This window comes from Pinus tabuliformis, chromosome 8 (assembly GCF_031772625.1).
Source record: "Pinus tabuliformis cultivar Carrire ecotype Pingquan chromosome 8, CPIR1, whole genome shotgun sequence".
Lineage (NCBI taxonomy): Eukaryota > Viridiplantae > Streptophyta > Pinopsida > Pinales > Pinaceae > Pinus > Pinus tabuliformis.
This window is the reverse complement of record NC_142294.1, coordinates 208,304,168-208,331,558: the sequence shown is the minus strand read 5'-3', so window position 1 is coordinate 208,331,558 and position 27,391 is coordinate 208,304,168. Positions and strand designations below refer to the sequence as shown.

The following is a 27,391-nucleotide window of genomic DNA, read 5'->3' as shown; positions in this document are numbered from 1 at the left end:
ATGGTGCTCATTTGCTTCGTCTTAGATTTGTCTTCATTTCAACCTTCTCTGCTAAGAGAACTAAAGCAGTGCTTGCTTCAGCTTGCCAGCTTTTATGCAATCAGAAAAGCTGATGAGCGGGCTGAGACTCGCAGCTACGATCCCATCGGTCTATGTTGCATTCAGAAAAATAACCTCTCCGGTTCGAATGAGCTTAGGGTTGCGTACCATCTGAAAGGGACTTTCAATCTCAGAGAATTCCACCACGCTGTCAATAGCTTGTGCGCAGATCATTTTATTCCAAGAGCTAAGGCCTTTGAATGCTCACAAATTTATGACCAAGGTACACTTTTGACAAGTGAGGGATTGTATTCTTGGGGTCCTGAAACTATCAGCAGGAAGATAATTATGATCAGCGGCTTTTTCATGGAAAGTGTTGCATCCTTCCGAAAAACAGTGACGGATGTGTGACACGAGTAGATGATCTGAGTGTGCTGGATATAGAAGATTGAAGGGCACTTAATTTATTTGTAAGCCTAATTTGATTCTGTTGTATGGTCTTAAAAACGACAACACAAACAGGCATCGCGCTCCCACTGGTGCTGGGTAGATATTGCAATTGGGATTGGGACGTCATCAGCGTTATGTTCTCTATTTTTTTTTTTTAGTCTTGTATTTTGTTTGAAGTCGTAGCCTCATGTAATTGCAATGACACAAGTCTTTTAAGCTGCCGGCAGACTGAGAACCCAATTGCGAGCTATGATACCATTCAAATTTACTTTCTATAGACTGTAACAACGACCATAATGGAAGGGATCCACTCAACTGAGGAGAATATGGCAACGTATCAGCAGATGAAATGGGAGAATCAATGAAATATGTATTGTATGATTCAAAATGTAGAATCCCATTAAAACTCGTTGCCTAATAATGTTTCTCACATACTATCACATTTATAACCAGGGAATACATAGTTACAATAATTTGCCTTCCCAGAGAGCACAACTATTTGGCAGCATCACAAATCAATAGTAACATCGAGGATAGCTTAGATCTTAACTTAAAACCAGCGAGATTTTCTTCCTTGCATGAACGAGCTCAGACAGCATTCTATAGCCATTATTTTCATTACATAAACAAGTTCAGAAACACTATATATCCCTTCATTTCATTAAATTGACATCTTGGAAATTGGGTTGCAGCGCACCAAAATTTAGATGCTTTCATGGGTAAAGGGTTGTTAACCACAACGGCTTAACAGCTATAAGGTCGGAGGTTCAAGTCCTCCTTCTAGCGGCATTTGGGTTTTAGTGGGCTTTGGGTCCAGATTTTGAACCAGAGCTCTGATACCATGTGTAAGGGCCTGATTCCTATTATTAGAGCCTCAATCTATTATACACTAACAGATCTATTTTCCTGCTGATTTAAAAGTAATAAAATGAGCTTACTGACCTTCTTACATAGCTTTAAACATTTAACATCTTATCATTTTATCATAAGCAACATAAATTAAGGTGAGCATTCCATTGATATCAACTTAACAAGAGTAGTCCATGGAAAAATACCTGTTCCGGTGGTTGATGATGATACCTTTGTCTTATAGCTCCAGCTGAACGCTCCTTATCACCGACCCAACCGAATTTACCTCCCAGCCAACTAGGAAATAAATTCCTAGCCCAGGAAACCTCCACAGGTTCCCTAGCCCTCCGTGCCCAAGTCCAACCAGATATAGTGTGTCCTCAAGAAGAATGTGCAAAACTAGATAATGATACTTTCCTCCTCTCAAACCCAAGAAACCTCCACAGGTTTCCAAGGTCTCCCAAAATCATGACAAGGCCAAACAATCACAACCAACCCCCACAATCCTAAGCAAGACTCCCACCCCCCTTTTCTTCCTTCCCCCTTCCCTTTTTATACCCTCTTTCCTCAACCACCTCTCATTAATGTCATTAACTTCTCATCCATCCTTAGTTGACTTCTCTTCTCCCAAGTAAGCTAGGAGTACATTTGGAATTGTGACATGAATATAAAATTGAGAATTTAATGGGAAAGGATCATGTCTTCTCTCAAGTAAATATGAAAAGTACATTTGGGAATGTGAAGTGTAATTACATGGAGAGGACCATGTCTTCTCCTTAGTAAATGTGAGGGTACATTGGGGAATGTGAAATGAATAAATATATATTGATGATAAGATGGAGAGGACTATGTCTTCTCCCAAGTAAATGTGAGGGTACATTGGGGAATGTGAAATGTACTTACATGGAGAGGACCATGTCTTCTCCTTAGTAAATGTGAGGGTACATTGGGGAATGTGAAATGAATAAATATATATTGATGATAAGATGGAGAGGACTATGTCTTCTCCCAAGTAAATGTGAGGGTACATTGGGGAATGTGAAATGAATAAATATATATTGATGATAAGATGGAGAGGACTATGTCTTCTCCCAAGTAAATGTGAGGGTACATTGGGGAATGTGAAATGAATACATATATTTTGAAATAATGGAAGGAGACCATATCCTACATAATATTCAATTTGAGAAGGTAAGTGGGGAATTTGAATAATGGAAATCATAAATTTATATTAGACCAATATTTCTCAATATTTTCAGATAATGTAAATATTAACAAAATTTGTAGGATAAGATTTAAGTGGGGCATTACATGGCCTGGAGAGGGTTCCTATGTTGATCCCACAGCACCTTACTGTTGGAGCTGGGCTTCCTCGAGAGCCCAAACTGATGCGATGGGTCGCAGTGATGGCCCGTCACCCGGACGAGAGGACAGAAGTTGCTCGGTTCAAACCTGAGTATTTCCAATGGTTGGAAAGTCAAGTTTTTTCCATTCAAGACTTCCCTTACGCTGGGATGGATTTCCGTGGTGACCCAGACATGGCTCTTCCACCAGGAGAGCAGTGGGACGAGTCAGGTAAAATCCTTTTCAACTTTTCCTATTTAAAAAATTTTTTTATTTTTCCCATCGTCTCAAAACTAATAGTAAAAATTTCAAATGCAGATGTGGGTCCACAGCGACCAGCCGCTCTCCGGCCTTTCGAGAGGAGGCAACCAGTTGCACCCGCGCCAGCCCCACAGGATGAATCAGCAGAGGTTTTGGCCGAATTGGAGAGTCATCTTGAGCGCTTGACAGGGGATATTCCTGAGACCACTATAGATGACATTCCTCGTCGACTTCAGCGCTATGTGATTGGAGTCCCGGGACCTTTTAGGAGGTTCCTTTGCAAGGTGGCTCGGGCAGTGGTTTCTTATAGAGATCATCACCAGTGATAGGATGATCACCTTTTGTGGGCACATGTGACATTTTTGTTTTTGTACTTATCATTTTTGCCGATCATAAGGTGTTTTTCAACCTATGATCGAAGACGATGTATTTTTTGACACTCCTATATATATATATATATATCACTATTACCGGGTTATCTTGTAAATCATGTTATGGAATGGTTTTAAATTTACATGTATGATTATTGCAAATGTCTATTTAACATTTGAGAAGCAATTGCATCTGCTAATGTATTTAAAGACCTTGGAATATGCTGATATTCAATATAATCAAACTCACGTTCCAAGAGACGCACTCTCAAAAATAATCTTAATAACACTGGATTTATAATGGCATACACTCTATTAAGCTGTAACACAACGAGTTCAGAATCTAACCTCACTATCAAACTCCGAATCCCAAATGAAATAGATTCAGACAATAACTCAATCACTGCACTGTACTCTGCAATTTTGTTTGTTGTTTGACCGAGGCTTACCCCATGCATAGAAACTAACTCGTCAGAGGGCGAATAGATAACCCAAGCTGCGGAAGAGATGTTCCGTGTATTACGACAAGCACCATCAGCAAATCCAATGTATGTTTGGAGAGGCATCGACATCTGCAATATCAAGAGTAAAACCAAGATAAGCAGGAAAAATGACGGAAAAACACTCTCTAAGCTAAGCACACTTTTGTTTTTAAACTAAAACACACCAGCTAGAAAGAAAAAACTATCCTAAATAAAAATCTCCATATCCCATTCTTTCAAGCATAGTACCTCTTCAAGTAAAGGCCATTTCTGGGTTTACCCAAAGAGTCCCCATCAAAGTCCACCAATTCATAGGCCCCTTTTGCTAGCTTTCGCTTAACAATATAGGGACCATGCCACATAGGAACGAATTTCCCAGCGCCTAATTTATCATTAGCTTGATCATACAATAACACTAGGTCTCCTTCCGAAAAATTTCGAGGGGTCACATTCCGATCATACTGAGCTTTCATACGTTTTGCGTGAGTCTCGATCGCCAATGCAGCATCACGTCGATTCTCATCTAATTGAGCTAAGTATAACAAACGCTTTTCCTCTTCGGAAGTAGCTGGAAGTAACTCGATGGCCATCTGCAGTGACGGGATTTCGCACTCAATGGGTAACACAACTTCCAAACCATAGACTAGTTGGAAAGGAGTGAACCCTATTGATGTTTTTACTGAAGTTCGGTATGCCCAAAGCGCTGAAAATAGCATGTTGTGCCAATTTGACCGATGAATCCCAATGATTCGTCGGATCATGATAACTAAAACTTTGTTGATGGATTCAACCAGACCATTTGCTTGTGGATAATAAGGAGTTGAACTATCGTGACGTAAACCAAGCTGGCATGTAAGTTCGGTCATCATAACGTTTCGAAAATGACGCCCATGATCAGTGATTATCGCTTGTGGGACACCAAACCTAGCAATTATATGATTGATCATGAAAATTGCAGCTGTCTTGCCGTCTGCCTCGAATGTAGGCATCGCCTCGGCCCACTTAGTAAAATAATCTACCGCAAGGATGATATACGCATGCCCCCCGGCCGAGTGAGGGTTACATGTAATAAAATCGATACCCCATTTGGCAAAAGGACCAACGGCAATTATAGGGTGGAGAGGAGCAGGTGGAGCGCGCATCTTACGATCAAAAATCTGGCAGTTGTGGAATTTTCGGACCGCCATAATACAATCTTTAAACAAGGACGGCCAAAAATAGCCAACGCGCAATATCTTTTGGGCTGTGGCATACCCAGACATATGACCGCCACATGCTCCAGAGTGACAGTCATTTAGAACCCTCTCATCCTCTTCGTGAGTTAAGCAACGTCGAAAAATAGAGTCCGCCCCACGGCGATAAAGAGTATCTCCAATAATTTTGAATTGTTGGGACTGGAATCGAATTTTCCGACGTTCTGACCTTGAAATTTCTGGCCGAAAGGATTGGGTCTGGAGATAGGTGATGATATCCCCATACCACGGATCTAAAGTGCTGATTAGAAACAAAGATTCGTCCGCAATGGGCTCCTCTGCCACAGTTTCCGTGTCAGCATGCGGGAAGTCACACATTAACTCTGCAAAAACTAAAGATTTCTTAGACTTAGATTTCTCAAACTCCAAGTCGAACTCCTGCAGGATAACAATCCATTTAGAGTACTTGCCCCCTAGCAATTGTTTGGTCAAAATGTAGATCATAGGGTTGCAATCTGAAATTACCATAGTTTTACGTAGTAAAATGTAGTGACGAAAACGTTGGACAGCTTGAACGGCTTCCAATGCCAATTTCTCCACATGTGATTATTTTAGCTCAGTTGGATTTAACGTCCGACTAAGGTAATATATCACATGTTCCGTTCTGAATTCATCTTCCTGAACTAAGACCATTCCAATGGTGGAATGGGAGGCGGCGAGATACAAGAAGTAATCCTGGTTGTAGTTGGGAGGATGCAACAACGGTGCATGGGTCAACGCGTGTTTGAGTGCATCAAAAGATTTCTGAGCTATCTCATCCCAAGAAAATTGAGTGTTCTGTTTCAACAACCATGTAAAACCCTTTGTAACCTCGGCGTAGTTAGGAATGAATCGTCGTAAAAAGTTTGCTTTCCCCTGCAAACTTTGGAGTTGGCGAAGACTCGAAGGAGGAGGCAAATTGATGATAGCTTCGACCTTCGAGGGATCAACGCGAATGCCGGCTTTCGAAACTACAAATCCCAGCAATCGACCCGTTTCTATACAGAAGACACATTTGTGTGGGTTCAACCGAATACGATAATGCCTACACCTCATAAAGATTGCTCGTAAATGGACGAGGTGATCAGCTCGATGTAGTGAATGAGCAGGCAAGTCATCGAGATAGGGTTGCACAATGTGCTTGATGTCATGAAACGCATAAGACATCGCCCTCTGAAAAGTTGCTCTGGCATTCTTAAGCCCAAAAGGTAATTTGCAATAAGAAAATGTCCCCCATGGACAAATGAAAGCCGTTTTTGGTTGATCGGCAGGTAGAATGTTGATTTGATTGTATCCGGAAAAACCGTCCATAAAGGAAAATATTTCGCTGCTGGCACAATCATCAATGATTTGATCGATATAGGGAGTTGGGTAGTTGTCCTTCGGACAGGCTCGATTAATGTCCCTATAGTCGATGCATATTCTTATTGTTCCCTGTTTTTTGTTAACCGGAACAATATTCGATACCCAATCCGTTAGCGGGATCGGATAAATGAAACCTGCTTTCAACAGTTTTTCAACTTCTGCTTTAATTGCAGCAGCTTTTTGTGGGTGAATCTGACGCAAACGTTGCCGGACGGGTTTAGCGTCCGGGTAAGTCTTGATCTCATGAACAACAATCGCGAGATCAATTCCTGGCATTTCCTCATAGGACCAGGCAAACACGTCGCGGAATTCTTGAAATAGGGCCTTATATAATTGAATTTCGTCATCTGTACACGAGGCACCTATATGAATGTTCTCAACAATTCCGGGCTTAACCGAAATGTCAATGGGAATAGTTCGAGAGATGTTTCCCAAATTTAACTCTGAATCGGGATGTTTCATTGGATTCTGAGGTTCCTTGACATATTCAGTCGTAAAGATTGATGAGAAATCATTTTCAAAACGATCATCCTCAGGTAGAAACGAAGATCTGTGATGGAGATCTTCCCATGGTAAATCATCTACACATAGGATTTCACGAATTTGCTCATCAGAGAGAACAAGTTCAGAAAACGCAGTTAAATCCGAGGTTGATGTGAAAAGTGATTCCTCACGGACCACATTCATTAAGTCATTTACGGTTGAACACGGGTCGGCAAAAGACTGCACGGCTTTATAGGCAATTTCATATGGACTCAAAGGCATGGAATTACCAAATGAGTCTATTTCAAATTCAGAAGGAACGATCCAAGGATCGTCATAAAAAATAGTGTCTGATGTAATCATATGAATAGTTGCAAATGAAGACGATGCGTTGATTGGAGGAAAAGGAAAAGTTCCCAGTAAATCGGCATCTTTAACTAATCCTACTCCAACATCCTTATATGGGATAGTCGTTTTACCGACATGCTGAATACTCTCCGAAGAGGCTGGGTCGGATGAAAAGTAAGCCAGCTGGTCTATTGTTACGATCTTTCCATTATGTGGAAACTTTATGACTCTAAAGACCGATGAAACGACCGCTGTCATAGCGTAAGACCAACTGCGACCCAAGAGAAGGTTGTAGTCTAGAGGGGCATCAACCACCTCCACATCTAGACTAACGGTTTTTCCTTCAACCCCTATAGGCAAATCCTGTAGAATGCCAAAAGGATGAAACCCACGGCCATCAAAGGCCTTAAGAATTGTCGGGGATTGATTTAGTGAAGGAGAACCAAGCGATCTCCAACACTGTATCGACATAATACACGTTGAAGCTCCTTCATCAATTACAGTCCGATGAATAGGCCTGTTTTTGACTATCATTGGAATTTGGAAAGCCATTTGATGAGGCAAACGCGGTGTACTATTTTCTAGATCAAAGATTATTAGGTTCGGGTCCTGAATATCAACAGCTCCTATAGCCGACAAAAGTAATTTACGCTGTGCTGGGCATGATTGCAGCACTTCCAAAGCCGACATTGCTGAGGGTGAAACAGCTAAAACCTCAACAATGTTATAATTCTGAGCCGCTCTCGCATGTGGATTGAAAGCTGACTTTCGAAGTATACCCTTGGCGGGCGGTTTGATTACTAAGTCTGGATTAGGTTTCTCGATCTGTAGTGGATCGGAACCGGGAGCTGAGGTTGATGGATTAGAATGAGAAGATTATGCTTCTTTACCATCAACAGGAATTTTACTGCCATAATCTTGCGATCGAGTCGCAATCCTTACATGGGACATCATCAATATGGGTTCTTCATTGGCACTCGAGGAAGAACCTATCATCTTGCTATCTTGACTCGGAAATGGATCCTTCAAAACAGCAGGAGTTTGGGAACCTTTGACGATCTTCGCAACCTCTGCTCGATGAGGGCAGTCTCTTGTGAAATGTTCTTCGTCACAAATGAGACATGGATAACGAGGTTTGCGCTTTTCATCATTGGATTCCGCCTTTTCAGATTTCTCTTTTGAACTTTTGTCTGTTTTATTCTTCTTCTTTCCTTTTTTTTTCCCACCGGATTTTGATTTAGCCGTAGATGACTCTACAACGTGGATATCGGCGGAAACCTCTGTAGAAGAATCTCCTGTCAGGGAATCAGGCAAGGTTATGATAGGAGAAGAATTCTTGGAAGACTTCTTCTTACTTTTAGTGTTAACCGTACCAATCATACCGTCAGCGGCATGAGATCCCGAAGGAACTGCAGTGATTTGATTTGACTTGGGAAGATCGGGGATCTTTTCGTGTAACGTACCTGACTGAGTATGGACCAAGTCAAGGTACTGTGCTTGAGCAATCACTTGCTCCTCAGTAACAACTCCGGCTTTAGCAACATCTTCAGTGATCCTTGGCAACAAAGATTTTACAAACCACTCAGCCAAGATTTGATCCGGAATAAATACCTTCACTAAACGTCGTCGACGTCTCCACTCATGAATATGATCTGAAATGTACGTGGATGTCGATTGTTTTAGCGAAGTTAACAATTCCATGCCATTCTCATATCTGACTGGCAACTGAAAATGAGTTAAAAACGAGGTAGCTAACTGACTAAAATTATAAAAAGTTCCTCGCGGTAACTCAATGTACCACTTGGCCGCGAGACCAATTAGAGTGCGCTGGAAAAGTCTAAGACGAATCGAATCATCTGTGATGGAATTAGACGCACACCAGAGGTGGTAATTCATCACATGGTTCGACGGGTCCTGTCCAGATTTACCTTCGAACTTGGGAATGTCATTGGGCAACTTATTCGGCATTGGCGGCCAAAACGGAAGATAATTAATCGGATCATTCGTTAGGCGCGACAAATCAGGTAAGTCCAAAGTTTCGATAAATGGTAACTGCCGATTAGGATCCCTAAAACTCTGGGTCATGAGACCAGCCCCAGGAGGAGGATATCCAGGATAACTAGGAATAGGAATCGTGTTCGAGATATTGTATCCTCCCGGAAAACCAGGATTAACCGGACCGTACTGGGGTTGTTGAGGTTGTTGATAAGTGTACCCAGGATACGGTTGATACTGATAAAATGGCTGCTGGACAGCAGGACCGAATTGGTATTGTCCCTGGTACGTTTGATAGGTGAATTGAGGTTGACTTGTGACAACCGTACTTAAACCAGGTTGTCCTACAGGCATCTGAACCGTAGTTTGAATCGTGGATCCAGACGGTGGTAAAGATGTCTGAGGAGTAGATACAGGAACAGTAGAAACCAGAGTTGTCGATACTCCAGAAGTACGTGGGGTAGATTGAACAGACGTTGCGGCAGTTGCAGCAGTCGTTTGAGATGGAGTACGAGGCGCAGTAGGCCCAGACTATGAAACTACCGAAGGTACAGAAGTTTGAATTTTAGACTGGAGTGGTTGCTGGAGTGAACCAGAAACTAAGGGTTGTCCAATTTGAGATGACAACTGTACACTTGGTTGCAACACCTGTTGGGTTTGCGATGGATCCCACACTATGTTCATTCCGGGGTACTAACCCATAACAGGTTGAGAATATTGAGGACTATAACCGGGTTGAGGGTAGGATTGATAATTGAAAGGTATATTTCCCGTTCCTTGAACATAAGATTGACCTTGGGGTGGTTGGAAACCTTGGTTCGAGTACTGACCTTGGGGTAGATACCCCTGAGGCACGTACTGATACTGGGGTTGACCTTGAGGTATAAATTGATACTGGGGTTGACCTTGGGGTACATATTGAGTCTGGGGTTGACCTTGAGGAACGTATTGTACCGTAGGCACGTACTGCCCTTGAGGTTGCCCCCCAGATGCAAATTGTGTACCTTGAGGTTGCCCCCTAGGTGTTAATTGAGGCTGCCCCCCAGGCGGTAACTGGCCACCTTGAGGTTGAGAAATGGGAATAGAACCTGACATCATAAGAATGTCTTCTACGCTCAACAGCTTTGCACCATTGCTTCTAGTGAACAACCCTTGTTCAATAGGTTGAGGAGATGCTCCCGAAAAAGTACCAGAAAGTGACTGATACCCAGAGGGAACAGAAGGACCGCCATACAAAAAAGATTCAGGCGATTGAGTAAACATGGACGACTGACCTGACATATTTACGGGAGTATAAAAACCTCTAGGATGATAAGGAGCACGAGGTGGTGAAAAACTTAACAATGGGTTTTCCAAATAATTAGTCAAAGAAAGATACCAAGTAGTACTTCTAGGTGGACTGTAAAAAATTGATTCACGCTCCCTTAGATCAATAACAGGTTGATTTTCAGGGATAGGGATGCCTACTTCTTCTTCCGGAGCAAGTTCTTCAATAGCTATCAAACCAGAAGGAAGATTTTCGGTGATTACTCTTTCTACCCTAGGTGAATTAGGACCACTAGAAGTTGGAGAGACAAACCCCGATGTTGGAGTAACAGGTTCAGATATCTCAGGTTCTTCACCTATATCACTAGTAGATGAAAAGCTACCAGCAAGTTTGGAAACCGAAATAGATTCAGGATTATAACCTGTTACTAGAGTTTGGTAATCAGGATGTACAACCAACGAAGACTCTCCTTCTTCAGGTGACCCAACTTTACTGCCACTAGGAGTTACGAGGACTTTCAAGCCTTCAAGATGGCTCGGGACTTCTTCAGGAGGTTGGCCCCGAAGTCTACGGGACTTCCTCAATAAATCAGCCACGGTTACAAACTCAGGAGACTGGCCTCGAAGTCTACGGGACTGTCTTGGTAATTCAACCACAGTTAAAAACTTTTAACTACTTCACACGCAAACAAAGTAAAATCTCAATGAAAAACACCTAAAGCCTCTAAAGAACCAAAAAAATTTGAATCACACGCCTAAAGAATCTAGAGATCAAACACACACAAACAGTAACTTTCTGGACCGAAAACACTAGTTGGTGATGAAATCCAATGTCACAGAATTCAGTACAGAAATGGTGGTTGGAACAGTTACCCCGGCAACCTGCTTAATGAATAGACTGGACCAAGTTCCTCCACTTAACCGTCTCGAGTGAAGTGAACCCCCCAGAAAATCCAAGTGAGTCTAGCCGACGTCTGCTCCAGGTACAGTGGGATCTTCCCACCACTGTCACCTTTGGAAGAATCCTAAAGAATATGGCCACTAAGGTTACCAACTGAGACAAATACACCTGGGGGAACAGTCTACGATCCGATACGCACGCAAGGGCAGAGTAGCAAGCTCAATCCCCTTGAAGGCTCCTTGACATAATCCAAGGTTTACCAACAAGTGACCCCAGGCTCCTCGACAATGGTTAATTCGAGGTTTCCCGTTTTTAATACGTGAATATCTAGCGTCGTTCCCAATGAGGAAGGATTGATTCCCACACTGGTTCAGACACGATCTCGTGCTTCTCCTTTAAGAGGAGCTTTCCCAGAGCATAAATGCAACAATTGGATTTCTTCCTACCACAAGATACAGCTACTTGTTTGTTTTTACTGTCTTGGAGAGTTAATTACTCTCCTACTCCAAGACACTAGCCTAAGCTAAGTTGGTGTATCAGAGCCCTAGAAATAAAATGTTACTAGGTGAATTTTACTTTAAGCGTTAATTTTAGTGGTTGTTGTTTAAGTCAAGAGGTGGCGGAGATGAAACTCGTGGTGTAAAGACTCGACTCTAAATCACTAAAAAGATGCACCTAAGATGATTTAAACAATCTTTTCTCTTCGATGAACTTCTAAACTAAGAAAGAGTTTGAGAATGCAAATACTTTGTAAACACAAATCTTTCTCAATTAAACAAATTAAAAGAAGAGCTTTTCCTTTCCAAAGCACTCAATGACAAGACAACTAGCTATTTCACACAATTTTCCCTTTTCTTTTCAAAGCGCACAATCACTACAAAAGACAAACTTTTCCAAAAGAGATTTTGTTTTTTATATTTTGTAAATAAAACATTCAAAACTAATGAAAATCACTAACTTTGAGAGCTACAAACTGTTAAAAACTACTTGAAGTCAAAGCCTACTAAAAGTCTTTTTGAGGATGTTTTACTTAGATAAACGTGAGCTAAGGACTAATTTATGCAGAATCACAATTAGTCAAAAAACAACCAATCTTTCGTTTTCTTTTTAAAAAAATGAAAATTCCAAACTTTCAACTACAAGCTTTTCGAAATTTTGAAATGAGAAACTCAAAGCGAATTCCTCAACAAGGGGAGATTTCGTCAATGGTCAGACTCATAAGAAGACTGGTAGACACCAAGGTAATCTGAGGTCCCTACGGCTTCTAAGCTCAGAGCCACTACACAACCAAAAACGAAAAACAAACCCAACAAGCAAAATTCCTAGGAATTCCACCTAAAACCCTAATGCTAATGAAATTAAACCAAGGAAAGTTTTTGACAGGGAACAAGCAGGTCTGGGCAATGGCTAAAACCTATAAACAAATTCTAAACTGATAAAAAAGAGAAAAATTTAAAATTTTTCAACTTTTTGACAGGGTACGCAGGCAACCTATTTACACAGGTGCGTCCACACTCTGTGCGCAAAGCAAAAGTGCGTACAAGTATGCACTGTGCCTAACTCAGAGGGTGCGTACCTCTCCCAAAACTATGAAAAATGAAAACTAACTCAAAATTAACTAAATTCACCCAATCCCACAATCATCAAGTCAAAAACAGAAACAGAAAATACAGTTTCTCAAGTCAAAGTATAGACAAAGAAAACAATCAAATCCCCAGCGGAGTCGCCATTTTGTCGCACAGAATGTGTCGATCTTGCAGACAAGATAGACCTTCCTAGAATCTAAAGAAGACCTAACGACAAGCAAACCAACCAGACACTATCTTTCTCTAAATATGTTTCAATAACCAATAGCAAACAAGGGTTTTTAGGGCCTACCTTTGGTCCAATGCAAGCTTGTGGATGCCCTCGCTCTTTTGATCCAAATGAGCTCCTCTTCACGAATCTGCAAACACAAACAAGGCAAACAAATTAAATAGCACCTGAAAAACAAATTGCATAAAACATATTTAACATGAAAGTCAAGGAGTCCATGAAACAAATAACATAAGATACTTGTTGAGAAAAATGAGTTTGATTGTATTAATTCAAAAGAAGAAGAACTTTACAACCTTTGCCTTGACGCTGTACAAGCTCCTCCCAGGGTCCAACAAGATGCCTCCTCTACTTTGACAAGTTTCACTCACTCTCCAATGGAACCAAGAGGTATGTGATCTCTCCTCTCAAGCTCAACCAAAGAGTCTTAATTTCACCAGCATTTACCCTCAAAATGTTCAGCTTCTAACCTCTCTAGTCCTCACCCTAATGCCTGTATTTATAGTGCAATGGAGGGAAGTTACTAGGTCCTCCTTCAAAGGGATAAAGCCCTCCTTCAAAGGGATAGCTCCTTTAGTCAAGGGATTAGCTCCTTCTCTTTTGGGATGCATGAACCACCTCAGAGCGAACAATCCACGTCAAAATTCCTTCTAGAAAACTCTAGAATTAATCCAAAGTGAGTTTTTTAAGATAAAACTTTTTGACTTTCACAGGGGTCCGCACCTACATCATTAGAGACAGAGCGGGTAGGTACGCAGCTTTTGTACACAGAAGGTGCGGGACCGCAAGTGACCATGAGAGAAAGTGCGGAACCAAAGTTACATTGATTTTTAATATCTTTCTCCCACTTCCAAAGCTTGATTTGAAGAGCTGAGGTCTTAGACTTGCTTAGGAGGACAGTACAAGTGATGATAGACCCATACTGACTGCAAATAATCATGGTGACGATATTTTAGTGTAACAGTCCAGTTGTATGATTTGGGCATCAGTCTTTTCCCATTTAGCAGTAATATTTTTGGCAACAAATAAAGGCATGACATTTGCATATGCACCTGAATCAAAGAGAAAATTATGGAAATTATAGTTAAAGATTTAAAACATTAAAAGGAAAGGGGGGAAAAGAGTATTATCATTTATATTAACAACATTAACTAGAAACTCGAGAATGTCACGATACTTATCGAACACAACATGAGAAGAAGGAACTTCATCACCTGATGGAGGCTATGATGTAAATGCTTGGATTATTAGTTCAAGTTGTCATGTTATCTTTGAAAGCTCAAATATTGAGATATTAGCTCGAACCCTCTTCATATATTCAATGATATTATAATCAATCTCTTCCTCCTTGGCAGGTTGTGCTAAGGTATTAGGTGTTGTAGCTTTATTTGCAGGCTCAAGAGTGATGGACTTATTCTTGTTGTTCGTGGAAGTGTTCTTAGGAGGGGGAGAACTTATAGACTTATTCTATGAATTCTAAGTAGGATTAGTAGGAGGTAAAATCTTTCTTAACAATTAACTCTTAAGCTCTTGCCCAGAAACTGGTCATTTTCTCCTAAAATTATATCACCCAGTTGTTTGTTGAGGATGAGCCTCACACGTTGTTGGTTCATCAAAACTCTATTTATTAGCAATATATATGATACCAAATGCATTAATTGAATGCCTAAAACCTGAACTTTCCTCCGTCATAATAATTTCACTTGCTTCTTTAGTTTACTCATACTAATCCTTTGTTAATAACGTGTGTACAAAATTGGTCATCATAGCATTCATGTTGTTATTCCATTGTGGAAATGTCTTCTTTGAATGCTACTCCTTATGGAAAGTACAAAAGTTATCCATTCCCCAACTTTCAACATTAAACACAACATTGGAGCTCTGAGCATATTTAGCCCATTTATTATTGGTATTCTTCTTAAATAAATATGGCTTGAAAGACTTACTGTTTGTATATGTGTCACTTGACTTTCTCTTTAGTCCAGATACTTCATTAGTAAACAACTTCAAATATTTGGAAAAACTTTCCATATCAAAAGAATCTTTCTCTTTGGTCTTAGTGGAAGAGGCTTGAGATTTATTACCAGCGTCTTTAGAGTCCTTAGAAGCTTCATGATCATCAATTGATCTAATAGAACACCAATCTTTCTCAACAGCAATTCTTCTGCAAAGTTCAAACCCAATGTTTCCTTTCCAGCTCTTTTAACCAACATATAAATATTAGAAGGAAAGGAAGTGGTGTAGTAATATATGGTAATAGAATCATGTAGTTGAACATCAACGGGGAACTTATTCAACAAACGTGTAAACCTCTGATTAAAATATTTCACTTTTTCCTTGTCCCCCATATTAAGATTCTTGAGTTCTTTGAGCAACATGGTAGGAGTTTTATCATTGATAAATTTATCTAAGAACAAATTCTTGAACTCCCTCCAACTGTGGAATGAATTAGGAAGAAGATTATGGTACCAGACTAATACTCTACCCTCTAGATGTATGGAAGAATCCTACAAGAAACATCATCAAAACGCACCTCAACATTCGTAAATGCATGTAGAAGTCATCAATATGGTCTTCAGTTTTCGTCTTCTTATCAAGGTCAAACATTGAGAGTAGCTTTGCTGGGTGTTTAGGCATGCGATAAAGATTTCCTAAAAGAGAAAGTGACCCTTGGGCCATCCAATCCAATTGTTCATCAGTCATGTCATCTCCTTCTTCCTCCTCCTCTCCCTTTGATTCTGAATATCCTTCTCCTTCACCATTCAAATATTTGTTATAACTAGGATTGTCTTCTTCTCTTAGTTGTTCTTCATCAGAAAAAAGGAAAATCCTCCACGTCACTGTCCAAATTTTCCTCAATAGATGGTGTTAGCGCTTGAAATTTCACCTCAGGCTGAAAAAGGTAAACTCCAAGGCAACATCAAACCACTTAGCCTCGTAGCTAGCCCTACGGGGTAGGAGAGGGCTCTCTCCGATCTATCTCGGCAAAGATCTTCAATTGGCAGAGATAACCAATAAAGAACACTGATTTTAGGCTAGTAAACTGATTAAAAGGTTTGATTTGGGATTTTTAGGGTTTTGGTGGAAAATCGGGAAAAGGCAATTTTGGGTGCAGGGATTGGACACAGTTTTTGCAGGGGGTTCTTTGGGGCAAGGTAGGAGACTGTACTGATGCCTTTGAATTAAGTGAATGGATAGGAATGACCGGTGAGGAGCTAAAGAGAGCAAGAAACCTTCAAGAGTTCTCTTTAGACAGATGAAAACATAAATATTAAGCAAACTTAAAAGCAGAGCATGGCAATCATGAATTCTACTTTAACACTTCATTTGCCTAATTTGCAGAAGGAAAAGTAAGAAGATGATTCACATAAAAAAATTACAATTACAAAGAGAAACACACCATCAATACATGTAACCACAGGAATCCCAAAAAGGACTGCAAAACCCTGGTCTTTCTTCCTTTGCCAAAATTGCAGAGATACAATGAGTAATACAATAGAGCTTTCTCCCTCAAGAGTCCAACCATGAAAATGACCAAGAAAGTACATAATATAGGTAATCTAACATATTTCCTTGCCTCTAGGGGTCGAGCTCACTATCCTAGGAGTTGTTTCAACCAATTTTAAACTGAGCACTGAAAACTAGGCAGTCAAAACAACTTGCCTCTATAAGCTAGGAAACTAATTCATTCATTAAATTTTTGCCTATCTCATGAATGAATCTTCTAGAAGAGATAAATAAGTGTCAAAATATCATAAAATTACATCATTTACAACAAGGAAGATCAAAATATACTCCAAAAAGTCAAATCCAGTCAAAACTGCGTTTTGCTGAGCTGTAGGTGAATTTCTGTGAAAACTGCCCAACACGTCGCGCCCTGATCCTGAACGCATCGCATGCCTTTGGAGCTGCTTTTGAGGAACTTAAAGGTGTCCAATTGAGGCAAAAGTGGGCTTGTTGGAAAGATCTGGATGTCTACTTTCTAACCCAAGTGGAATTTCTGAATTTGGTGGCCATTTGCCCCTCCAAAATTGCAATCTCCCAAGACTGATTCCTATGTGTCAAAAAGGTGGCAGAAAGTCAATTTTTGCTTGTTTTTTTACTTTCTGGAGGCCCAAAACTTGGTGAAATTTCTTGGCAATTGCTGAGAAAGTGTATCTTTGCATGACAAATCCAAAAATGCTAAGTTTTCCTTGAAAGGAGTTGCCCATCGAAAGGGTCGCGCGCGGCGCGCGACGTGTTGGTGGAGAAAACCTGTTTTTTGCCCAAAAATTCACAAGTGACCAAAAATGCTCAAATTTTTTTGAAATTTGTGCTGGAGTTAAGTAATTTAGCATCATGCTCCTTCAAGGAAGCCTCAGCCAAGATGTGGAGGGGATCAGGCCTTTTCCTTCGTTTTAGTGCTTTGGCCAACCGTCCTTGGAGCACCTTCATTCTTGCCTTGCATATGTGCATTCGGGCCAAATAGTGGTTCTTCATGTTCCGGAGCAGGTCCTTATCTTGGTTGGCCTTGGCCAGCAACCTCTCCAAATGAGCATTGACCCGGAGAAGCATAGCCTCTCGCTCAACGGGTACCAAATCACCGTGTCTCTTGTGAGCCAAGTTGCGGTCCTCATGAATCCTCCGCAACTCATCAAGAGTGTGCTCATCTTCCAATTGCTTGTTGCGCTGCTCCAAATATGTAGTTGTCCATTGTGCCATCTCTAATTTTTGCTGCAACAAGCGGTTCTCAGTTTCCTTTTGCTGAATGATCTCGTGAAGCTCCGTGCTAGGAGAATGGATGTCAAGATCAATGATGTCGATATCTGGATCACCTGACGGTCCCTCCTCAACCATGGGTTGCTTGCCCCTCTCTGATACCTGTGCTGCTATCGGCAGTGAGGCCCCTTCCACCTGATGTGGAGATAACACTCGCTGAGCTGATGAAGAAGGTGAGACCCCTTCCACCTGATGTGGAGAAAATACTCGCCGAGCTGATGCAAATAAGGCCCTATGGCCTCTCTGATATGTGACCAATGGAGGAGAGCTGACATGTCTGGTCTCAGGGATATCATGCTGTTGTGATGGTCCTCCCTCCTCATGAACAACCTCAGGAGGTGGTGGTGGCGCTGTGAAAAAACCACGAGAGATAAAATCCTCCCATGGGATACCCTGCTGAGCCAACTGATGTATGACCACAAGCTGGATCAAACCATAATGATAGATGCTCCTGTGTTGTTGTGCTGGGCTCTTTCTCTGCATCAAGGGCACCATCTTCTCAATATTCCGGCACATGAAAAATGGTATGTTCATCATCCGTACCCGTGTGAAATGCATCAACAAGCGAATATGGTATGAATACAAACATTAAAATCTACCCTCACAGGTGAAATAGCGCATGATGAGCCTCATCAAGGGAGCATACTCATCCCTCAAAAATCTAAAAGGAAATACACCAGTCATGTGCCTCATATATGCAGGTTTAATGTAGGGCTCATACTGAAATCTGTCCAATAGTTTGCGCTTGTTCCACTCTTCTCCAACATTAGGTATCCCTGTTGCTTGAGCAACCATCTCAGGTGTCAATGTAAAATCCACCCCTGCAAGGTTCATATGCCCGTCATGCAAATGCAAAACAAACAAGTGGACCAATTCCCTGTGATGCTGAATTTGAGAGATCCTCTCGCAAAACTCATAACATGACAGGTGGCGAAAACATGTGACTGCAAGTGGACAAGCCTGTAAATAGGTCAAAAAGGTGGGCTCCTCTCTCACATGGTGACCACTCTTACCACCCCTGTGAGGCCTCCTTTGTACCTCAACCTCCAGTGTTGACTCACGGTCATCACTTTGCTCATAGTCGGTTTCGGTTTCTGACATGGTTTCAAGAGCAAAGTGGCTGAAATGTACCGCTGCTTCTGCTCAAAAATCTGATGTTTTAATTGTTGAAATGTTGTTTCAAGGGGACAAATAACACAAGGGAGATGTTAGGGAGGGGAGACTTTTAAGGGAAATTAGGGAAAATATATGAAATAGGGAATTAAGGGAATGAATCATGACATATACACCATCACACAATTATAATTTGCAAGGGTTTTAAGGGAGGTAGGGTTTAGGGTTATATTATTGATTTTTAGGAATAGGGGTAGGGTTTTAGGGCTTTTGGTATTTTTGGTAGGTATATTAGGTAGAAATGATATGGGAGGTGGTAAAGGGATGTGGGGAAAAAGTGGGGGTGAAAAGGATGACCTTGAAAACAGCAAAACAAACCCTAGCTTTACTAGCACTTTGACATTCTTAAGCAAATACACATGGACTCCTCATTTGAAAATAATGGCTTTTAAATACATTCTCATGCTCTTTCAAGCTTTACAAAACAATACATTTTGATGATTGGAGGCCTACCTGCAACCTTGAAGAAATTTGGGGTCGTTTTGCAGTTTACAGGCAATTTTCTGTGGATGAATCCCCAACATGTAGCGCGCGGGTCTGGACGGGTCGCGCGCGCCCAACGCGTTGCGCCAGTGCTTTTTTCCAACTGTGATGACTCCCTTGACGCGTCGCGCCTGCCCAACACGTCGCGTGCAGGTCTGAACGGGTCGCGCGCGGGCTCTGTCTGCAATTTCGCCCAGTTTCTCTTCAAATCGCCTTTCACTCTTGCTTTGAGGCGAATGATGACCAAATGGAGGGAGAGAGGGGCTTTATAAGCTTGATTTAAATTAATTTCCCCTCAAACCCTCTTTCTAATGTTTATAACATGACACTTTTTCAAAATTTAAATGCTGTTGACTTTATGGTTTCCTTTTGTCCTGAAATTGGTTGAACTGATGCTTTTTCTTGAAATTTTTTGCAGGGATGGCTTCTGAGGAATCTTGGCAAAGGGGACCAGGGCTGCATGCTGACTTTCGAAGAATTTTGAATTTTTACAACTTTTTACAAAAATGAGAAAATGACCTTGTCTTTAAAAACAGGGTTTTTAAATCCAAGGTAAAAATTACCTGTACAAGATGAAATCTTTTGAAGAAATACTTTGATAGTCATCCCTCTGGCCTGCTGGGCATTTATTGACTTTTAAAGACATGACCTCAAAGACCAATTGGACCTAAACCCTAGACCTAGGATTTTTGACCTCAAGACAAGACAAGTAACCTTGAAAGAGTTTATTAACTGAAACAACTTGATCCAGCAGTGCCAAGAGGGGAATAAAGACACCAGCTCCTCCATCAGGGTTATGGCATGCCTAATGGAATGCAATGAGATGACACTGATGAGACACCTACTTATGCAAATGCAAAGAGCTTTGATCGCTGATGGAGGGCTACTAGACCGACTCTAACATTGGCTCCAATGGGGATGGTAGCTCCTTGGAGGTAGCAAGAACCTTAGACCTCTGGGAGAGCATACCAGTGCTTTTCAATCATTGGGCAATGGAGTCATTATTTACATATGTGACCCAAACAGGGACAGCTTTATTGACTTAAACAACTGACTGAAAATTGGACTAACTTTGACCCAAACTAACTCAACTTTTGGACAGAAAATGGATTGATAAAAACAACATGAAAAACTCACACCAACTAATCTCCATCTTCAGAATTATAGCCTTCACCGCGGGCCCCAGACTAAAGATGAAAGATCAGTGCACACTTGCAGTGAAATAAAAGTAAAATGGTAATTACAATGATAATGGCTAGAGCAGAAAATGCTCAGACATGGTACCTTTTAAGCAGCCGGCCATTGACCGACCCTCCAAGACAATCATCACCATTCATTTCTTTGAGAAGAAAGGCATTTGGACCACGGTATGCTGCAATTTTGTAAGGACCTTTCCATAAGTTGTCAAACTTTCCATGTTTGCCTTTGTCTTCATTTCGGGCATCCCACCTCAAAACAACATCATCTATCTGGAAATCATCCGGCTTGCTTTTCTGTCATAGATTTTCTTTATGTGCTCTTGCAACTTAAGAGTATTTTGAAGAACCTCCTCCCGTGTCTGTTGTAAATGAATCATTTGACTAATCCGCCTTTGCATTGGATCCTCCTCACCACCAACTTCTTGAAGCAATTTTGCTACTGGAATACTAAGTGAAGTAGGAAACACCGCATCTGTCCCGTAAACTAGTTCGAAAGGTGACATACCAATTGACTTTTTCTGACTTACACGATTAGCCCATAATGCATTTAGTAACTGTTTGTGCCAGCTGTTCTTATTGTTTTCCAGCAATTTCTTTATAATGTTTACCAAAGATTTATTCGAAGATTCAGCCAGCCCATTTCCTTGCGGATGATAGGCGGTTGAATGCCCCAAGTTGATGTTAAATTTGTAGCAAAAATAAACCATCTTCTTTGATTTAAACGGTGATGCATTATCTGTAATCAACTTATGTGGACAGCCAAAATGTGACAATATGTTATTTTCAAGGAAAGAAATAATTACCAAGTCCGTGGCCTGCCGGGTGGGAATGGCTTCAATCCATTTCGTGAAGTAATCGGTGGCTATCAATATCCATCGATGTTGTCCGGAAAATGCTGGATGAATTTTGCTGATGAAATCTAAGCCCCACTGCTGAAATGGTGCGCTGACTTCAATGGGCTTGAGAGGCAAGGGTTGTAATTTCTGCTTTCCTTGAAAATTTTGACATTCATGACAACTATTGACTGCTTTATATACATCTGAAAACAACGAAGGCCAATAGAAACTTGCCTTTAGGATCTTGTTTGCCATGGTCTTCCAAAACATGTGACCCCCGCAGTCACCTTTGTGAAAATCCTCTACAGCTCTCTTAGCTTCCTCCTCGACCAAACAATTCAGCAATATGCCACCGAGTTCTTTCCAATATAGTGCAGATTTGATGATGCAAAATTTAGCAGCCTTTAACTTCAATATCCTATCTTTGTTTCGAGGCATCCCGGGAGGTGAAGACAAATTTTGAAGCACATATACAATATCAGCATACCAAGGAGAGGAAATAAAGATATCAGATACCTGTAGCGCTGAATTTTCTTCATCTTCGTCGGACAAGGCAGCAATCAAATTAATGTCTAGGACATGGAGATTTTTTTCAGCCATCAATTTAGCAAGACCTTTGCCCTTGATCAACTTGGTAGGCTTAATTTCCACATCATACTCCAATAGTGCAGCAATCCATTTACCCCGTTTTCCTTCTGGTTCCGCTTGTACCAAAACATCTTTAACAGCTGCGTTAGGAACATATGCCAAAATGTGGGAATTCAGTATGTACACATGGAAATCTTTCAAAGCTTTTACCAACGCCAATGCTTGTTTTTCAATGATATTATACTTCAGCGCTCCGTCCCTTATAATACGATTGAAAAAAGCAATGGGCTTCTCAACTCCATCTCTCTTTTGCATCAGCACAGCTGCCAATGTATGCTCAGAAGCAAATGAAAATAAAATAAAATCTTGTGTATAATCCGGGCTGATTAGAGTTGGGGCTGAAGATAAAATTAACTTTACCAAATTGAAAGACTTTACCGCCTCTTCGGTCCATTTGAGCTGGCTGTCCTTTTTAAGCATGCTAGTGATTTCTCTAAGGTGTTCGGCAAGATTCGGAATAAAGCGACGCAGAAAATTCAACTTGCCATTAAAGGACTGAATCTCTTTCTTGTTTCGGGGCTGCTCTAATTGCTGAATAGCTTCCACACGTGTAGGATCTATACGAATGCCATCTTTGGAAATGATGTGGCCCAACAACTTGCCTTCACTCATGGCGAAAAGACTCTTCTTTGGATTCAATGAGTTACCATATTTTCTGCACTTTTGAAACACCATTGTTAAATGATACAAATGTTCTTCATCAGATTTAGAAAACACAGTTAAATCATCAAGATAAATGACCAAAAAGACATCCTTCTCATTAGCAAAGGCCATGTCCATTGCCCGCTGAAAGGTGGCACCTGCATTTTTCAATCCAAATGGCATCTTGGCATAATGAAATGTTCCCCATGGAGTAGTGAATGCAGTCTTGTCGCGGTCATCCTCATGTACCAAAATCTGATTATACCCAGAATAACCATCAAGTAGCGACATCCTTGATGCCCCAACTACCCGCTGCAATATATGATCCATATTGGGCAGCGGATAATTGTCCTTTAGCGACACCTTATTCATATTTCTAAAGTCTATACACAAGCGGATCTCACCGGTCTTCTTTCTCACGGGCACCAAGTTGGAAATCCAATCGGAAAATCTGATTGGCACTATAATTCCAGATTTGTACAACCGGTTAACTTCCTTCTCGATCAATGGCAGCAACTTAGGATTAATTCTTCTCAACTTTTGTCGGAAAGGCTTTTGATTTGGATTTATGGGAATGGTATGCTGAATGATACTTGTGTCATAAGTTTTCAAATCTGAATAATCCCATGCAAAAACATTAGAAAACGAAGACAACAATCTGATATATTCTTTCTTTACCTTTGGCAACAATGCTTTCGATAGTTTCACCATCTTCGAATTTTCAGTTGTTCCAAGATTCACTTCTTCGACACCTTCTTCCGTTGGCCTCAAGGTTGGTTTGCGGGCCACATCATCTTGATCGAACAGCTCTTCCAAAGGAATTAATCCTTTAGGAATGAAATTGTCTTTAAGCTGCAATACATCCATTTGATTTACTTCCTCAGGTTCTGTGTCTATGGAGATGTCTTTGAACTCACCTTCAACTTGCAGAAAATCCTTGATTTCTTCATCATCTTGGAAAACTTGCCAACATCTTTGATTGTCTGGGACTGCAGGACGGTGCTTCACATAAATCTCAAACTTATTGCTGGAATTCATGGGGATTTTTAGATTACTTGTTGCCTTAGCCAATGCATCCGCAACACCATTTTGGATACGGGGCACACATGTCAAAGTATGTTCAGAAAACAGCTTCAAGATATCTAGGACAGCATTTCGATATGCTTGCATACGAGGATGCTTGGCCTGAAACTCACCTTTCACTTGCTTTATAACCAACTCGGAGTCACCATATACTGCTATCTTCTTTGCCTTCAACTTCCGAAGGATTTTCAGGCCAGCAATGAGAGCCTCATATTCCGCCTCATTGTTTGAACAATCGAATGCCAATTTGTAAGAACATACTCGTACCTTACTTGGGACTTTGTTTCGGACAAAAAATGGACTTCGAATCCACACACCTATACCAGCACCATCGCTGCCCACAGCGCCATCAAAATCCATGGTCCAAAGACCATCCTCATCGTCTTCTAAATGCTAAAATTGTGATGTCTCTACATTTTCTGTTTGATGCCCTTTCGTTTCAGCTATTGGCTCCATGACAGCGGACCTTTCTTCACTTTCTTTTCTCAAAATTTCTCTAAAATTTTCTGTAATGTCTGGTATATCTTCTGCTTGAACCAACTGACTATCTATCTCATTAAAATTATCAGCAAACAAAACAAACGATTCCAAATCTGTATGTACATAATTTACAGGATGATTCACTGGCTTTTCCTTACTAGTGATCATGTATTTCATCTTTTGCTCCCTATATAACTTCCTCATCTGACCAAAGACCGGGATTGTAGCATAAGAAAAATCAAGCTGAAGTGTACCTTTGAGCTTGGCTCCCCAAGATCTCGAAAGCAACATGTCGAACCGCGGAGGAATATCCGCCACCACCACATCCATCAAAAAATTCTTTGCTGGGATTTGATCTAGGCTCACCACCAAGTCCTTGATCAAACCAATACATTTCACCCAGCTGGAATCAAACGAATACAAATCATGATACTTCCTTGTGATGTCTAGCCCCAGCTTTTCCATAATTGCTTTCGGCATCAAATTATGCGAAGCTCCCGAATCAAACATGGCATTATGTAAAACATACTCATGCAATCGCAAACTGATATAGAATGGAGGAACATCACTTTCGGGAGACTCACCATTTAAAGCAGGCCCAAAAATAAATTCCGGCTGATCATCTTCTACATTCACCGTGTCTAGCATTGGATCAAAATTCAGCATCTTGGAGATTTGGCCTCGGTAAGTGCTGTTCTTCATGGTTTCCGTCAAAGGAATGTGTTAGACTCCGTCTCATGTCAGAGATTGATTCTTCTTCAAAACCCTGTTTTGAAGAAGAAATCATTAAATGTGTTGTTTTAGATTATGTAATTTATCTCCAGCTCTTCAAAAGGCAGCAGCGACTTCAAGCTCCTATCCCTGCACAAGCACACTTCAAAACATCATCAGCAATCAGAGGCAAAAAAAAAGCTATTTGGAGAAGTCTCACTGGAAATCCCGAACAAACTTCATTGTCACAGCTATTGAATTAAATGATTGTGTTAGTGCTGGGAATGCGGATCTCATTTTTAGCTGGAAAGCAAGACACTCTATGAAATTCAAACAGATTCTCAGATATATATTGAAGGTTGTAGTTGCTGTTGTATGGGTCATCATACTTCCTGTCTGTTATGCGCATACCTGGGAGCATCCTACTGGTCTTATAAAAACTTTCAAGAGCTGGGTTAGCGGGTGGAATTTCCCTTCCTTGTATATCCTAGCTGTGGTGGTATATTTGTTGCCTAATGCACTTGCTGCAATTCTATTCTTGTTTCCTATGCTGAGGCGATATATAGAAAATTCGAATTGGCACATTTTTACTATTCTGACATGGTGGCAACAGCCACGGCTCTATGTTGGACGGGGAATGCACGAGAGTCTGTTCTCTCTTGTCAGGTTCACAACATTCTGGGTTCTACTTCTTATAAGCAAGTTAGCTTTTAGCTACTATATTGAGATAAGGTGGATAAGATTTAAGGAAGTGCTCTATTGAGATGGATACTTAATAGAATCATAACTGGAAATGTGGCGGCTAGTTAATTGGTGTTGGAACTCTGTATTTTCATGGTTTAGATTGGGGATTTTAGTTTGTAAATCGCTTAGAGCAATGGCCGGCTGCTCAAAAGTGGATGGATAAGGAAGGAAGAACCCCTCTTATTCTTGCTTGTACAAGAGGCGATTTACTGGAAATGGCCATAACATTGATCAGTTTGGGTGCCAATATACATTCATACAAACCTGGGGTTCATGGAGGAAATCCATTACATCATGCTGCCAAACGTGGCCTTGACAAAACTATGAAAATGCTTCTTTCTCATGGAGCGAATCCTTTGACAATCAATGATGATTGCCAGACACCTCTTGACATGGCAAGAAGTAAAGACCAAGTCACCGTGGTTCGGATAATTGAGGGATGGATTTCTCTTTTTTCTGGTATGATTCGGGAACTTTCTGGACCTGGCTTCTTGGAAGCATTAGCACCTCAGTGGCTATCAAAAAAAAAACTCTGGGCCGTGGTGTTACCTTCCATATCACACAATCCAAGGAGGCCTCCAAAATTTGAGCTTGCCATTTATCCAACACCAAAGGTTTCTCGACCACGGACAGTTATTTCACTATCGAAAGTTGAAATTGAAGAACCCAAGTTTGATTTGCCAGATCCTGTACTGGTACTATTTGACAAGGGTGCAAAGAGTAGATATAAGTTTCTGTCTGAGTTTGAAGGCGACAAACCACAATTGCGTAGATTATATGAAGCCTGCAAAGGGATCCGTATGGCTCAGAATGAAGTGAATACTCCAGTTGTTTGGAGAGGACCTCCTTTGCAGCCAAACCTACCTGCAACACCACCTGCAAACATGCCTCTCCCGGAGGATGTAGAACTCGCTATGGCAATTGCTGCTTCAATGCAATTTGCATCACAAGAAGAAATTCCTCCTGTATCTGAACAGGCTTCAACAAGTGACTTAAATGGCAGGCAGTTCATTTGATATATCTTCCAGTAGCCCGGATGGATCAAAATTTACTGGCTATGCAAATGGGCAGCGGAGTCATTTTTTAAGTTCTTCAAACTTGGAAAAGTCGAGCAGCTTTCGAGAAACTTTGGAAAGTCGAAATTTAATGGCAGGTATCCATTGGGGCTGGTATGTGTGCTGGAATTACAGATGGTGGTAGAATGCATACTTGGAGGACTGCGATGAAGGGTGGGCTTATAGGCATGGTAGTACCAAAGAAGGAAGTTTTGACACCACTTGGCCATGAGGAAAGCCGTAAGGATACTGCGATTGTTAATCTAGGTCTCAGGACTGCCACGAAAGTAATACGTGTAGCAGGATCCTTGATAGTAGTTGTCAAGAAGAAAATCACCTTCTTTATCCATTAGAGAAGGAATCAACAGGCAATGAACG

The 27,391-nt window shown here is 41.1% G+C and overlaps 1 protein-coding gene across 1 annotated transcript; it reads left to right on the top strand.

Moving 5' to 3' along the window:
* LOC149234870 (putative E3 ubiquitin-protein ligase XBOS34) lies at positions 1 to 26,974 on the top strand. Its single transcript, XM_089368398.1, has 3 exons — positions 1 to 322; positions 25,828 to 25,916; positions 26,072 to 26,974. Exons 1-3 carry the CDS (start codon positions 1 to 3, stop codon positions 26,972 to 26,974), a joined length of 1,314 nt encoding a protein of 437 aa, XP_089224524.1.
* The last annotated feature ends 417 nt before the right edge of the window (positions 26,975 to 27,391 follow it).

Coding starts and splice junctions, on each gene's coding strand:
- LOC149234870 (XM_089368398.1), top strand. CDS start 1: ATGGTGCTCATTTGCTTCGTCTTAGATTTGTCTTCATTTCAACCTTCT. Junction 323..25,827: donor CTCACAAATTTATGACCAAG/GTACACTTTTGA, acceptor TGGTGGCAACAG/CCACGGCTCTATGTTGGACG. Junction 25,917..26,071: donor GTTCTACTTCTTATAAGCAA/GTTAGCTTTTAG, acceptor TGGGGATTTTAG/TTTGTAAATCGCTTAGAGCA.